Here is a 14,158-nt window from a genome sequence, read left to right as displayed (position 1 = left end):
AAAACACTCTATTTGATCTCCGTTCTTTCAGGTTAAAGTGTCTCCACATAAGAAGAGAAAAATAACCATAATATATGTTATTTAAATTTAATACATCTTTAAAAATGGAGAGTACCTAAATTAAGCAAAGTCTGCAAACTGATGAGTTACCTAAAAAAGGAAAATATATTTGAGAAGAGGGACAATAATACATACACAGGAAAACACTCTATTTGATCTCTGTTCTTTCAGGTTATTTTTTAAAGTCAACTTTATGTTATTTATAATGTTAAAAATTAAAATAAGGTAAAATAGAGTAGAAGGAACTATAATTTTCAATAAAGTTTATGGATGTTTAGAAGCTATGGGCATTTTGGAGAAATTCTATATAAAATTGTGTCTATATGCAAGAAGCAAGAAACAGCAAGTAATCTTATTTTGGATTTTTAGAAATAAATATCAGATGTCTACTTCTATCAGATGGAATAAAAGGGGTTATATTTACCGTTCCTCAATGAAACAACCAAAAGATGGACAAAATATATGAAATGACAGATTGCAAGCGAGTGGATATCAGATAATGAAGCAGAGAGAGGAAACGAATGAGGCGAGCCTTGTGTTTGCCCTGGCTAACTACCTTGAGAGAATTTTTGAGCCATAGCACAGTCTGGAGAGACCCAGGTGGAACCCCAAAGACTCCTTGAGTTGAGGAGGCGGCACTGATAGTCCAGGGAGGCTCAAGTCTGCAGATAATGCCAGAGAGAAGAGAGCAGCACAGAGAGGAAAACCACCCTCCTAGAAATAGTAAAGCAAGGTTGTTAGTCAGCAGGAAACAATGCCAGATGAATATATGATTCTATACATGGGATTAAGAGCACTGCATGGATACATATATAAAATTATCTTATTATTTAAATCATGTCCAAAGACAATCTAATGTGTAAAATTGTGAATGTGCAGTGAATAGCATTTGGAAAAGTAAAATGTATGACAATAGCTCAAAGGTTAGGAATGGAGAAATGGAAGTATCCTATTTTCATGTTCTGAGAGTTTGCATGAAGCAGTAAAATATAACTTTAAAACAGACTGCAGTCACTTAAAGAGATATACTACATTTCTGCTCCTGGGAAGATGAGGTAGATATACTTTTCTCTACTCCTTTTGCTGACTACAACTAAAAACAATGAGTATTATATATATAAAAGAAACATAAAATTTTTTGGAAGGCAGAGAGAAGAAGGAAGACAGGTTTGGCACCTTGAAATCCAAGAAGCACACAGATGTGAGTTCCCTAGATTTTATTGTTGTCTCATATATCCCAGATCTGGAGGTATAGACATTGACAACTCAGAAACATGAACAGGTGCAGACCAAAAAAGCCCCCAACAAAAGTCTGTTTTCTCTTCCAAAGGGCCTGGAAAGGTGCAGAGGAGCAAGACAAAAAACTTTTAGGCAATAACTTTTCAGCTCCAGCCAAACGTCACAGAAAAAATCTGCAGCCCCAACTTCACCTCAGCATCTAAAGAGTAGGAGTGTAGGCTTCCCACCTCTGCCAGGCTGCAAAGAAACGCTCCAACTCCCCACAAGGTGGTGTCAGAGAAGGCAGAGAGGGGAGCGGGGCTTTCATCCCCACTGGGCAGTGAAGAGCCCAGGCAGAACTGGGTTTCAACCCCTAATCTGACACGTGTGGCCTTGAGCAGTTTAGTCTCTCTGAACCTCTGCCCATTTGTCAAATGAATAAGCATTCCTACTTTGCGTGATAGAGTTGAAGATTAGCACCCATATATGAACAAAAAGTGCCTCACGCCCCTGAAAAAATGTAAAGTATGAACCATTGTATCTCTTAAGAATATGGAAGCAAAAATCCTTGACAAAGTAGTAGCAAATAGCACTCAACAGTATGTAAAATTGATATACAGCATAATCAAATGGGTTTTATTTCAGGGATACAAAGCTGATTCAGTATTTTGGAATCATGCTCTGTTTCTCTTAGAACCCTGACTAATACAATACCATACACACAAACATAACTCAAAATGGATCGTTCAGTGGTTCTCAACATTCTGGCCCTTTAAATACAGTTCCTCATGTTGTGACCCAACCATAAAATTATTTTCGTTGCTACTTCATAACTGTAATGTTGCTACTGTTATGAATCATAATGTAAATATCTGATATGCAGGATGGTCTTAGGTGACCCCTGTGAAAGAGTCATTCGACCGCCAAAGGGGTCGCGACCCACAGGTTGAGAACTGCTGGTATACATAAATGTAACATTAAAACTCATAAAGATTCTAAAAGAAAACATCAGAGCAAATCTTTATTACATCCTGTTAGACAAAGACTTCTTAGATATGATACCCAGAGCACAATTCACAAAAGAACAAATTGATATATTGGATTTACCAAAGTTAAAAGTTCTTTCTGAAAGACAGTATTAAAGCAGGAAAAGTCAAGGCTAGGACTTGAGAGAAAATATTTACAGAATTTAATAACAAACTCTCAATATCCATAGTAAGAAAACAACCATTCCAATATAAAATGGACATAAGATTCCTAACACTTCACCAAACAAGATATATGGATATCAAATAAGCACATTAAAAGAGTTTCAACATCTTTAATCATTTGGGAAATGCAAACCCAAACACTGAGACTACAGCGGACACCTTTAAACTTGTATCTTATTTCTTTTCGTATATATATATATTTGTTGTTGTTGTTGTTGTTGTTGATTTCAGAGAGAAAGGGAGAGGGAGAGAGACAAATATCAATGCTGAGAGAAAATCATTGATCAGCTACCTCCTGCACGCCCCCTACTGGGGATAGGGCCTGCAATCCAGGCATGTGCCCTGACCAGGAATTGAACTGTGACCTCCTGGTTCATGGGTCAACACTCAACCATTGAGCAACACCAGCCATGCTCATTTGCTCCTTTAATATTATTTTTGTTTTATAACAAGTATCATTTGTTATCTTCATGAAACTGTCATATGGAATTGAAGGCAAAAGATTGGTGTAATTGTAGAACAAAATGTTGGCTTGAGAAAGATGTGGTTTTTTCCTTACCTTTAATGGAAGGTTAATTTCTATCACACCTTCTCCCTAGAGTTATGATATAGACAACTGACATTTGTTCATTTTTATTAAAAACACAATGTTGTTATACAACCACAGTGACTAAGCTCTGCAATATGGAAGAATTTGGGGATAGTGTGAATAACGGTGACTAGACAGGCCACCAAAGTGGTCTGCCATAGATCTTTTTCAAACAAACTCCTTCAGAAATAGCTATACTTTGGAAGATTTATATTAAAATTGTAAGTTGTGACACAAGCTTCTGTTTATTTCCTCTTGATTTTGGTGTTTATTTCAGCTGCTGAAGGAATGGTGTGTAACCATCTGTGCTCAAGCGATGGCTGTTGGGGACCTGGGCCAGACCAGTGCCTGTCCTGCCGTCGCTTCAGCAGGGGCAGGACCTGCATAGACTCTTGTAACCTCTATGATGGGTAAGACATCTTCTATGTCACCTTTACCTCTTGACCTTTGAGGTACTGGTTGATTCAGATTGTAAAATGATAAGAATATTGTAAAATTTCAGTATGGGTATACAGGCCAAGATTTTTAAGGAGAACTTTAGTTGCATAAAGTAGACAACTTATAGAATAATTATTTAAAGAGGAAATAATATTATTGGAAATATCAAGTCCAAATATATATTGAATATTATTCACATTTTAAAAACATGTAACAAAATAATTATTAACAAATTATTGAAATTTACTTTAAGTAAAATTGAAAAATATATTTCTACTCTCCTTATAAAAAAGGATTGTTATAAGCAATCTTTCCTTTTGTATGTCCCAATAGTCTTTATTTTTATACTTTCTACTAATGTTCACCTTTAATTATACATAACTTTTATTTATGTTTTCCATTTAGGTTGCATGTCTATTATTTTATTTTATTTTAGGAATGACACACATTTCTATGTCTCTGACAACTGCTTAGCCTTATAGAAAAACTACCTTCATAATTTCTAGTTGAATAGGTTTTTCTAAGTGTCCTGCCACTTTCTAAAGATAACCTAAGCAATAATTTAAATAAAATGTTTTACATTTCTTCTATTACTATAATAAAACCTAGTATATACCTTGCTGCATGACATCTCACATGCTCATAAAATCACTTTATCATAAACATGCCATTTCATGCATCATAGTTATCCTTCATTAGTGTGATAACACATTTTTTAGTACTGTCCCTGAGTCAATTTTTTTATATTCTCACAGTGAATACTTTCAACAGTTTTGTAAAATTGCAGTTTTGAATTTCTTTATTTAATTTCTTCTTCTGCCTCATGAATTGTCCAATTTTTAGCAACTGTTTTCATGATCCCAAATAACATTATAATTTTGTATTTTATAAAAGAAAAATTAAAATGTCTGAAACATAGTAATATATTTTTTTAGTTTATCTTATTGTTGGAGGTATTACCAGTGGTTTCCCTTTTTTTCCCCTATTGTTCCCCTCTACCCTAAACCTCTCCCAAATCTACTATTTTGAATCATGCTAATAATGATATGTCTCTTCTTTGAAAGATGACCAAATTCAATTCTGTCCATACAATTTAGAGGAAAAAGATTAAAATTAGAAAATTAAGTATAAAAATTGTAAATAAAAATGTAATAGTTTTTCAGGAAAATTTCAGCTTCTTATTTTTGCAAGATACAATCAGCTCATAAATTTGATAATGAATAACAAATTATGTGCTGTTTGTCTCAGTGAAATGTATTCATGGTTGTTTATTTTCATGAAAGTAATATATTTTCTATACATAAAGTAGCTTAGATTAAAATAAGCTTGTTTGTGGGTGGCAATTGACACCCCTAAAATGAAACTAATAGACTTTAATTCCATTAAGTGAATATTACAGTAAAAGTTTATTGAATATGTATGTGCAGTTCTAAAGAAGTAATGATTTCTAGGATTCATGTTTTTTTACAGCAGTATCTTATAATCACTGAGAACTGGTAGAATTAGTACTGGCCAAGCTCATAACACTGTAGGGAGCCCAAGCCAATACTACAACCCAGGGCACCATGTTCATTCTCTTTCCTTTCCAGCTGTCATCGCTTTTTAAAAAATATTTCATTTTAAACTTACCAGAAATATGAAATTGATAAATATGTGGATCTATACATCACCCTCTCTCTCAATTGTGCAAAAAAAAATGAAAACTAAGTAAAGGAAAATTACCAGTAAACAATAATTACCTGATTGTTTTTGAAAATTTACCATTTTCCATGTTATTAAATGAAATGTATTAAAGAAATTTAAAACTTTTTATATATTTTGAAATCGTAATAGGACCCTAGAAAATCATACTCACAGTGTTAATTTGAAAAAATAAATAAAAATATCTTCTAAGAATCTGATGTAATTCTTGTCTGCCCAAACAAGGATGTATTTATTTCCCCATCTCCAGTTTTGTGGGAGTGGATAATTTCTCCCAACATTGCCTAGTAGTTAAAACAACATTTGAGGGAAAATGAATTCAAAGCTAACCATCACCTTCTAGTGGAAATGTCCAGCCTTGGACAAATAACCTAATCATTGTAAACTCCATTTTCTTATATGGCAATGAGTATAGTAACAGTGCCAACTTCATAAAATAGTTGTGATTATTAAATGAGAAATAGATAACAAAATCTTATTAGTGTTCTGACCATCAAAACTCATTATTTTCTTTCTTTGTCTATTAATATGAGCTGATCAAATGGTTAGGTAGAAAAGTCACCTTAGAAACTGCTAAAAATAAATACAAATACAGTATGGCAATTACCAAAATCTTATTCTTATTTATAAAAGAGGTTTATTATCATAAAAGAAGAAACCCTAAATAGAGCACTTGAAAATCAGCCAATTGTTGGCTATTAACACTCAAAATTCAAATCATTTGAGTCACTATATTTTGGCAACCCTTAACTACAATGCACAAGCTATCAAAATGAAAGAGAAAGTTAATTGCAATGGAATCTTACATTTTTCTTATCTGGCACGGTGATTAAACACTTCTGAAACTTGAAGAACACAGAAACATCAAAAAGAGTGCCTGCCTAAGCTCTTTGGAGGCATTTTAACATTAATGATCACAACCTCTCATTGAAACATTTTTTTTTTCCTTTTTACAGAGGATACTTAAAAAACTGAAGCTTTGAGAAGTTGAGGGATTTAAAGCCTGGGAATATTAGCCTGGATCCTGGGGTTTAAATTTGAGAAGGGTGTGACTTCAGAGTATTTGTTATTGATCATAGGATTGGCTAAGATAGCAGACACACAACAAGCTGAAAAATGTAGAGCATCAAAAACAAGGAATAAATGCTCATGCTTAGCAGACTGATTCCGTAGGTCGGATTCCAGTGACAGGGAATCTCTGGCAAGGTGGACCAGGAAGAAAAAGAACAATGATGGAGGCAGTAACAATAAAGAGCGGGAGTCAGAGAAACTGTAAGAAGTATCTGTTCTGAGAGCAGAAAGGAAGAAAGTCAGAAGCCCTACAAATGGAAATGTAGTCCACAGAAGAAAAGGCAGCTAGATTGTCTCTAGTGATTTTTTTGTTTAAATCCTCACCCAAGGATATTTTTTCATTGGTTTGAGAGAGCGTGGGAGAGAGAGGGAAAGACAGAGAGAAATAGCAATGTGAGAGAAACACATGGATTGGTTGCCTCCTGACCAGTGCCTAGGCCAAGAGGATCCTGCAACCGAGGTACATGCCCTTGACCAGAATCAAACCCATGACCCTTTGGTACTCAGGCTGACACTCTTTCCACTGAGCCCAACTGGCTAGGGCTGTAGTAATTTTTAATCAGATTCACTTTACGTCAACTCTGTGTGCCAGAAAAGAGATTTTAGAGAAGAGATAGATAAGCATGGCCTATGTTCTAGTATCACAAAAATTATGACCTTTATTTAGTACCATAACCCTTTAGTCACCCAAGAAACCTGTTTGCAAAATAAATAATTTGCTGATGACACAAGCTTTGTTGTAACTGTCATGCACTATCATTAAATAGGTAATGCTTTTGACTATCTTTACAGTTTAGATATTCCCAATAGGAGGCCATTTTTCCCTTTATATTCTGCAGATTTCCTAGTGAAGTATTTTATATCACTCATGTTGATGAAACGTGCAAGAAAAAATCTGTTTTAATTAATTGCAATTTTAAACATGAGAAAATTCATAAAACATTTAATCCATAGCAAACTAGCACTTTAAAAATGTTAAATCCATGTAATTAAATATTTGCATTTATATATAACTAAACCATTGATTTATGCTATTCATTTTGAAAACCAAATTTAATTATTTTGCCTTGGAGTAGGTGTCATCTTAATCTATCCAAAAGAAAATAGAGCACATGCTTTGGACTTCTGTCATTTATTAAGGCTTTACAGTAACCAAATGAGATAGTTTACTATGAAAAAAAGGAAATATTTCACTCAAGGGAAAAATAAATTTGAATTTATCACCTAATTAATCCATAATTGCTATATTTGCAATGCTATTAGGTTGGAATGGTAGCTCATAGTACAAAGGCACAAAACAATGCAGTAGCTATAAATATTTAGTCAGGTTTTGTTAATGACATACTAAATTACCTTTGCCCAATACTGTACCCACTCACACAGTAGTGGGAATAGAATAGTTTAAACATATTGGACATGACTGATAACCAATTATTAAAATGAACATTTTAGAGTAGATATGGATTATCAAACTTATATGGATACCATTTAATATTCAAATAGTCACAATACGTAATGGTGTGAGGAGGTATGATCATCATTCCAGGTTTTAATTAGAAAGTTTTAGAATGTTACCATTAAACTATTTTTATTGTATGCCATATAGAATTACTTCAAAAGGAGTTTATACTGAAAAAAAAAATGTTGTGATATTAGATCAATAATCTGAGAAAATAAAATCTACCGTAAAAGGATCTTTTCTCTAATTCTCCATGGCAGATATTTTAAAAGAAGAAAAGAAATCAAAGCATTTTTTGAAGTTGTACCAAAAATAAATTAAAGAGTCTTGGGATTTGAAGGACAAGGATGGAGAACATTCATGCAACTAGGCAACAAGAAAAATACAATAGTCCTTTCAGAGTTTAAAATAACAAAGTTTCCACCAAGAGTAAAATTTTATAGAGATAGCCTCACTTCAAAAGTTAAAACGGTTCTGCTGTGTCATCAGAAGAGTTATACTTGCTTTATTTTTTGAAATGGCTACAGTATCTCTCACAAGTGAGAGGTTTCCTGAATGAGTCTATCGTTGAACCCAGTGGAGGGCAAGGAGAGCCATCTGGCTGCAGTTTATCTTCCCTCCTAATGGAGAACTTACTCCTTAATGTACAGGGAAATGATTCCGATGCTCCTGGCACAGAGAGAAACAAACTCTAGAATTTACTCTGCCAATAGGACTTTTAGCAGATGTTACTTCATTTGTTAAATTGACAGCTTGTTTGCTTACACCACCTCATGCAGCTGATGTTTTCACAGAGAATTTCGGGAGTTTGCGAACAGCTCCATCTGTGTGGAGTGTGACCCCCAGTGTGAGAAGATGGAAGATGGCATCCTCACGTGCCATGGACCGGTAAGCCTGAGGACATCTGTGCTTGTGTTGCCTTATTGAGTTTCATGTATGAGTGTTTGTATCATGCTGTATTGCTTATCCATTCATTCTATAGGTATTTATAGCATGTAATGGGGGATCATGTTTGATACTTCACCCTCAAGAGATTTTTAAGTTTGGTAATGGAGGTAAAATATGTAAAATTTTAATTTCTTAAATATTTAAGTCCCAGGTTATATATTAAAAAAGGAGATATGGATTTGACCCTGAAGACTACACAGTGTTGAAAAGAAAACAGAGATGAACAAGTAATTAGCTTGAAGCAAAATAATTGATAAACTAAAATACGTATAAATTAGAGGCCCAGTGCACAAATTCGTGCACCAGTGGGGTCCCTCAGCCTGGCCAGCGGGATCGGGCTGAAACTGGCTCTCCAACATCCCCTGAGGGGTCCTGGGTTGTGAGAGGGCACAGGCCAGGCCAAGGGATGCCACCAGGGCACAATCATCGGGGCCAGGGAAGGACACGGGAGGTTGGCCTGCTGGGAAGGGACCATGGGAGAGCTCCAGGGAGTGTCCAGCCCATTTTGCTCAGTCCCAATTGGCCGGAACCCAGCAGCAAGCTAACCTATCAGTTGGAGTGTCTGCCCCCTGGTGGTCAGTGCACATCATAGCAAGTGGTTAAGTGGCCTTAGCATATCATTAGCATATTACACTTTGATTGGTTGAAGAGCTAACTTGACTGGACACTTAGCAGATTAGGCTTTTATAATATAGGATTATTATAGGAACATAGTTGAGGGAGAAACTAAATCTGTCTTTGGGATGGAAAGTAGGCCATCAAAGCAGGACATAGAGAAGTGTTGTTTGAGCTATACTTTGAATAAGAATCTGGAATGCAGAAATATGCAAAGATTTGAAAATGTGAAAGTTGGTATTGTTTTGAGGTAAACTATAACATTCTTTGTTTAATTATTTAACTATTATGGCATTGTGAAGGTCCATTGAAAGAAGGAGGAAGGCAAATACAAACGAAACTCTTAAGCAGTGTGATAAATACTATAGCAAAGAGGAAAATAGAGCTATGTAAATTTTAGGAGAGGGTGTGGTAGAGGGTGTGGGATCAGGAAGGTCTTCATGGGTAAATTGACATATATAGAGTTGGAAGTTAGCCTTACAGAGAAAATGAGCATTACTTTTCAGTCTTCCCTTTGAGTCCCAACGTTCAGGCTTTTTCTTAATAATGAAATTGGTATGTGTTTGTCATTCCAAAGTGTCATATCCATCCTTTATTAGACAAATTTCCAGTTCATTTGTGTATTGAGTCATCTCTCAATAGATGACTTAGGGACCAACATTTGGTTGTAGCCAAGGCTTCAACATTTCTCCATAAGAATTTATTTTAAAATTAAATATTATTAATTTTTCTGCCACAGTGCTCATTCATCACTTAATTAACTTAGAAAAAAAATAATTGAGCCCTCCAAACTTCCACTAGACCCCAAGAGCCGTACTGGAACTCCCTCTAAAGGAGGATGTGGAAAACTTGGAAAAATCAGACCTCAGAAAAAGAAGTGGTGTGATTTGGCCTGAAGAACCAGTCTAAAAGACAGTTTAATACTTAATGATCCCCAAGTATGTATGCAAAGGGCATATGCAGCCACTAAGAATAGTAATGGAAAATATATTTTATCCACAGCATGGGAAATAGAGATTTTGTAAAGAATGTCATGAACAAACACAGGGAAATAAAGTTTCATAATGGGTTATTAAAGATATATTGATATGACTTCTTTTAAAACTAACATATTTAGACACCATGAGTCATAGAATAATAAAATCTCTTTTAGAGAGACTGACACTTTGGAAATGTATATTTAGAGTAATCAAGAATTTGCCATCTTCTCTGACCATGTCAGACTGCTAGAGAAATCCATGCTCTTTATATTCCTCATGCTGGCTCCTATGCCATAAATTATTCTAGTAAATAATTAGTTTATTAGTTTATTTAAATCATTCTGTTATTACATGGTGTTCCTGCATCACAGAAGCAGGAAAAGAGAAGGTTGAAGAGTTTAGCATAGTCAGTTCTAGAAATGCCTGCTAATTAATTTCATTGTCCAAAGCAAAATATACTTTACTTCTGGTGAGAAGAGAATTTCAAGATTCCATGTAACTGGAAGTGGAAGAGAATTGGTTACTGGTGAAAAGCAGTTTTGTCTCTTACAATTGCTACTTGGGATAAACATTGTCACTGAGAAAAAAATGCATTGTTTCCATCAGGATGTGGTCTATCTTATAGTTGTCTGTCTAATTTATTGAGTACAGGGGTAGCTTAAAATCAGAGATAAGGAAGAATATTGCCTTCACCTATGTTTTATATTATTGCATTTATTAGTTCATTCACTGAACCTAGGTTCTTAAAAGCTTTAGGAATATAATGATAAAAGAATAAGCGTTAGACATACATATATTTATTTAAATCTCTTTATAATTGAAATGAGGTGGAGAAACAGTACATTTCATTTCTTTTGAGATTTGCCAAGACATTTTTTAGTTATTTCAGCTTAGGATATCAGGTTTTGTATAATGATAACACAATGAAATAGTTGAGATACTTGAAAAAAATAAACAAAAACAATTTGTCTTATTATAGTGTACTTAAAGTTTAAATGTGAATTTAATTTTAGTTTCATAATTTTTATAACTTTTGATTTACCTGGATATTATTTTGCATTACAATTTTATAGAAAAATAATTTCTAGTTGCCACTGTAGCTGCCTAATTTAGTCATAGTAAGTTATATTCTTGTGTTCTGCAAGCAGACATCATGTCCCTTGTCTTGTACAATAAGTTATGCCACTGAGCATACTTGCACAGTAAATGATTTTGTATAATAGAAGGCATTACGTGCCTAAGTACCCATGAGCAGGTGTTAAAATTGGAAGCATGTGAAGTATTCTTTTCTGGTAGGAAATAAGAAGTTTCCAATAGCAAACTCTTCAGTTTGAATAGGGATTAGGTGTCATAGGATAATTTATTTTTTTCAAAGCTCCAAGTCTCACATCAAAATAGAGATATAGACAGGTGTTTGATTGAACCTCAGCAGTCATGATTTCCTGAATCATGAAAATACTGGTGTTCTGGAAAAGTCCTTGGGAAATGCTGCTGATCGAAAAGCTACAAGAGCTACATGCCCATTTTTATTTCTGAAAATGTTCCCCAATTCCATCGAGGTGTATTGACCACCCACTCAAGTCTCGGTATCTAAGCCAACCGAATACATTTCAGAGTAAATGGCACCTATTTTTCTTTGTTTATTTTATTTTATTTTGTTTTTCACATTTCAGGGGCCTGACAACTGTACAAAGTGCTCCCATTTTAAGGATGGCCCAAACTGTGTGGAAAAATGTCCAGATGGCTTACAGGGGGCAAACAGTTTCATTTTCAAGTATGCTGATCAGGACCGGGAGTGCCACCCGTGCCATCCCAACTGCACGCAAGGGTAAGCATCGGCTGACAGGGACTCAGGCTTGTGTGTATTGCTAATCCAAAGGCCCACGCCCATGCCTGCATCCCTGACACAGGCTACAAAATGTGTAGGGTTCTCATACAAAATTCTATTCATCTTTATATTTAACATGTTGACTTTAAGAAAAATCTTTTCTAAGAGAATGTTTAAGGAAGCAAATGTATACCCTTTGAAATATTTCCATTTAACCAGCACTGCTTTATTGACGTCTTCATGAAGCTGGTGCCGGGTATACTTTGTATGGAGTGTGAAAATTCTTTCAAATTTACAAGAGATTGAAGTTATCAGAAAAGACAAGATAGTAATCATACTTTCAAGATGTGTGCTTAGTAAATCTTGAGCAGAGGTTTTCTGTTTCTTTGTTGTTACAATCAGTTTAAAGTAAGGTTAGCTCTCTTTGGTAAATACTGCCTTGGATTACTCCATCAACAAAATATAAGCAAAAGTAGTAGGGGCAGAAAAAAAGGGAACTTAGTAATGTGTGTTTTAATAAAATTACGAGTGCTTTTTTTGAAAATAATTGTGTTACAGGTTAACCTATAACTGAGAATTTTTTTTTTGTTTGATGTAGGACAATTCAAAGATGGACACACATTTTTCTGTTTTTCAAAAAGATGTCATAAAATAAATAAAAAGTAGATTTATCTTTGATACTGATAACAGTTGAATAACAAAGACATTTTACAGAAAGAAGAAAAGTACTGCACTATAATGGAAATAATGTCAGTTACCTAACAAATCCCAACAACTATTTTTTTTCCAACAAATCTATGCTAGTAAGATATTTTCTTTTTCTTTTCTCCAGAATGTGAATAATTTTAGAGTCGAGAGCAGTTTCACATGCTCTATCTCCTTTCTGTCCATAAAACCTCATCTCTCTTGTGAGTGCCCATACCCATGTGCACACACATGTACAAACGCATCTACTTGTTGAGAATTATCTTGGTTACATTATATCTGGCAGGAAAGCATGAGATTCCATAAAGAGATTTTCTACCAGATTAAGGGCTAGCTGTTAGGGGATGTTGGAGAAGTGAAGCAAACAACATTATCTTCTGCCAAGAAAGCATTAATTTGCAGATGCTGCTACAGTTTCCTTCAGGTCAAGAAATCAGTTTAAGTCACTCTGTGAAATGGCAGGTCCTCAAAGGTAATGCCATATTGTGCCATTCAAATTCAAATTCAGCTTGGGAGAGCTAATGCCACTCACTGGTTTAGATATAAGCACACAGGGTGAGGGCACTGAAGTAGTCACACAGATACTGTACTTCTAGGAAACTAGAAGGAATAAACTGCTCCCCTGGTGAGTTTTTGGCACGCGTGGGTTAAGAGTATTTCATGAAGAAACTACTGGTACCGCTGGAGCAGAAGCACCAGCAACTGAAAGGGAAAACTTTGCCGCTAAAATAATCATCCACAGGAGGGTTTTATTGTTTTGCGGCTAAAATTAAACCAGTAAATTATTTAATATAATGTTGGTGTCAACAGCTGTTGCCATTCAAAAGGAGGCCTTTTGCTGTTTTTGCGAATCTAATTACAAGGAAGCCATTAGGGAAATGAAAGTGAGATCACAGAGCCCCAGTCTGCGTGTGTCACTGGTGTGTCTTCCCCTCGGCCCTTTTAAATCATGATTATACAATAAAAGAAGACACATATCATGGGGGGAAGTAGAAGGAGAGACAATGAAGATATCAATTTACTACAACAACAAAAGGTGGATGTCAGCCAAAAGGAAGTAGGCAGGTGTAATAGGGAACAAATCTGACCAGATCATTTGGGAACTCCCAGGAAATGGAAAGATGTTTTTAAATGCACTGCTACAGAATGGTGGGGACACAGAACTTGAATAGAATACTCCCTGGCATCTTCCAAGGTATATGGGCTCTGTAATGAGCGACTGAAGGATTTCTGGTTTTGCTTTTATTTAGTTAAGTGCCGTTTTGTTTGTTTGTTTGTTTGTTTGTTTGTTTTCCTGATAGCCTCCATGTGGTCCGGGTGCACTCACTTCATGAA

At 35.1% G+C, this 14,158-nt stretch overlaps 1 protein-coding gene across 5 annotated transcripts in view; it reads left to right on the top strand.

The window, feature by feature from the left end:
- The window catches only part of ERBB4 (erb-b2 receptor tyrosine kinase 4), a 916,002-nt gene that overhangs the window by 667,586 nt on the left and 234,258 nt on the right, over positions 1–14,158 (top strand). For all 5 annotated transcript variants that reach the window (XM_005882279.2, XM_005882277.2, XM_005882280.2 and 2 more), the window contains exons 13-15: positions 3,356–3,488; positions 8,542–8,635; positions 11,964–12,118. In XM_005882279.2, the coding sequence (XP_005882341.1) occupies positions 3,356–3,488; positions 8,542–8,635; positions 11,964–12,118 (382 nt within the window). The remainder of the gene's footprint in view (positions 1–3,355; positions 3,489–8,541; positions 8,636–11,963; positions 12,119–14,158) is intronic.

Source organism: Myotis brandtii, unplaced genomic scaffold (assembly GCF_000412655.1).
Source record: "Myotis brandtii unplaced genomic scaffold, ASM41265v1 scaffold702, whole genome shotgun sequence".
Taxonomy (NCBI): domain Eukaryota; kingdom Metazoa; phylum Chordata; class Mammalia; order Chiroptera; family Vespertilionidae; genus Myotis; species Myotis brandtii.
This window is presented reverse-complemented; position numbering and strand designations above follow the sequence as displayed.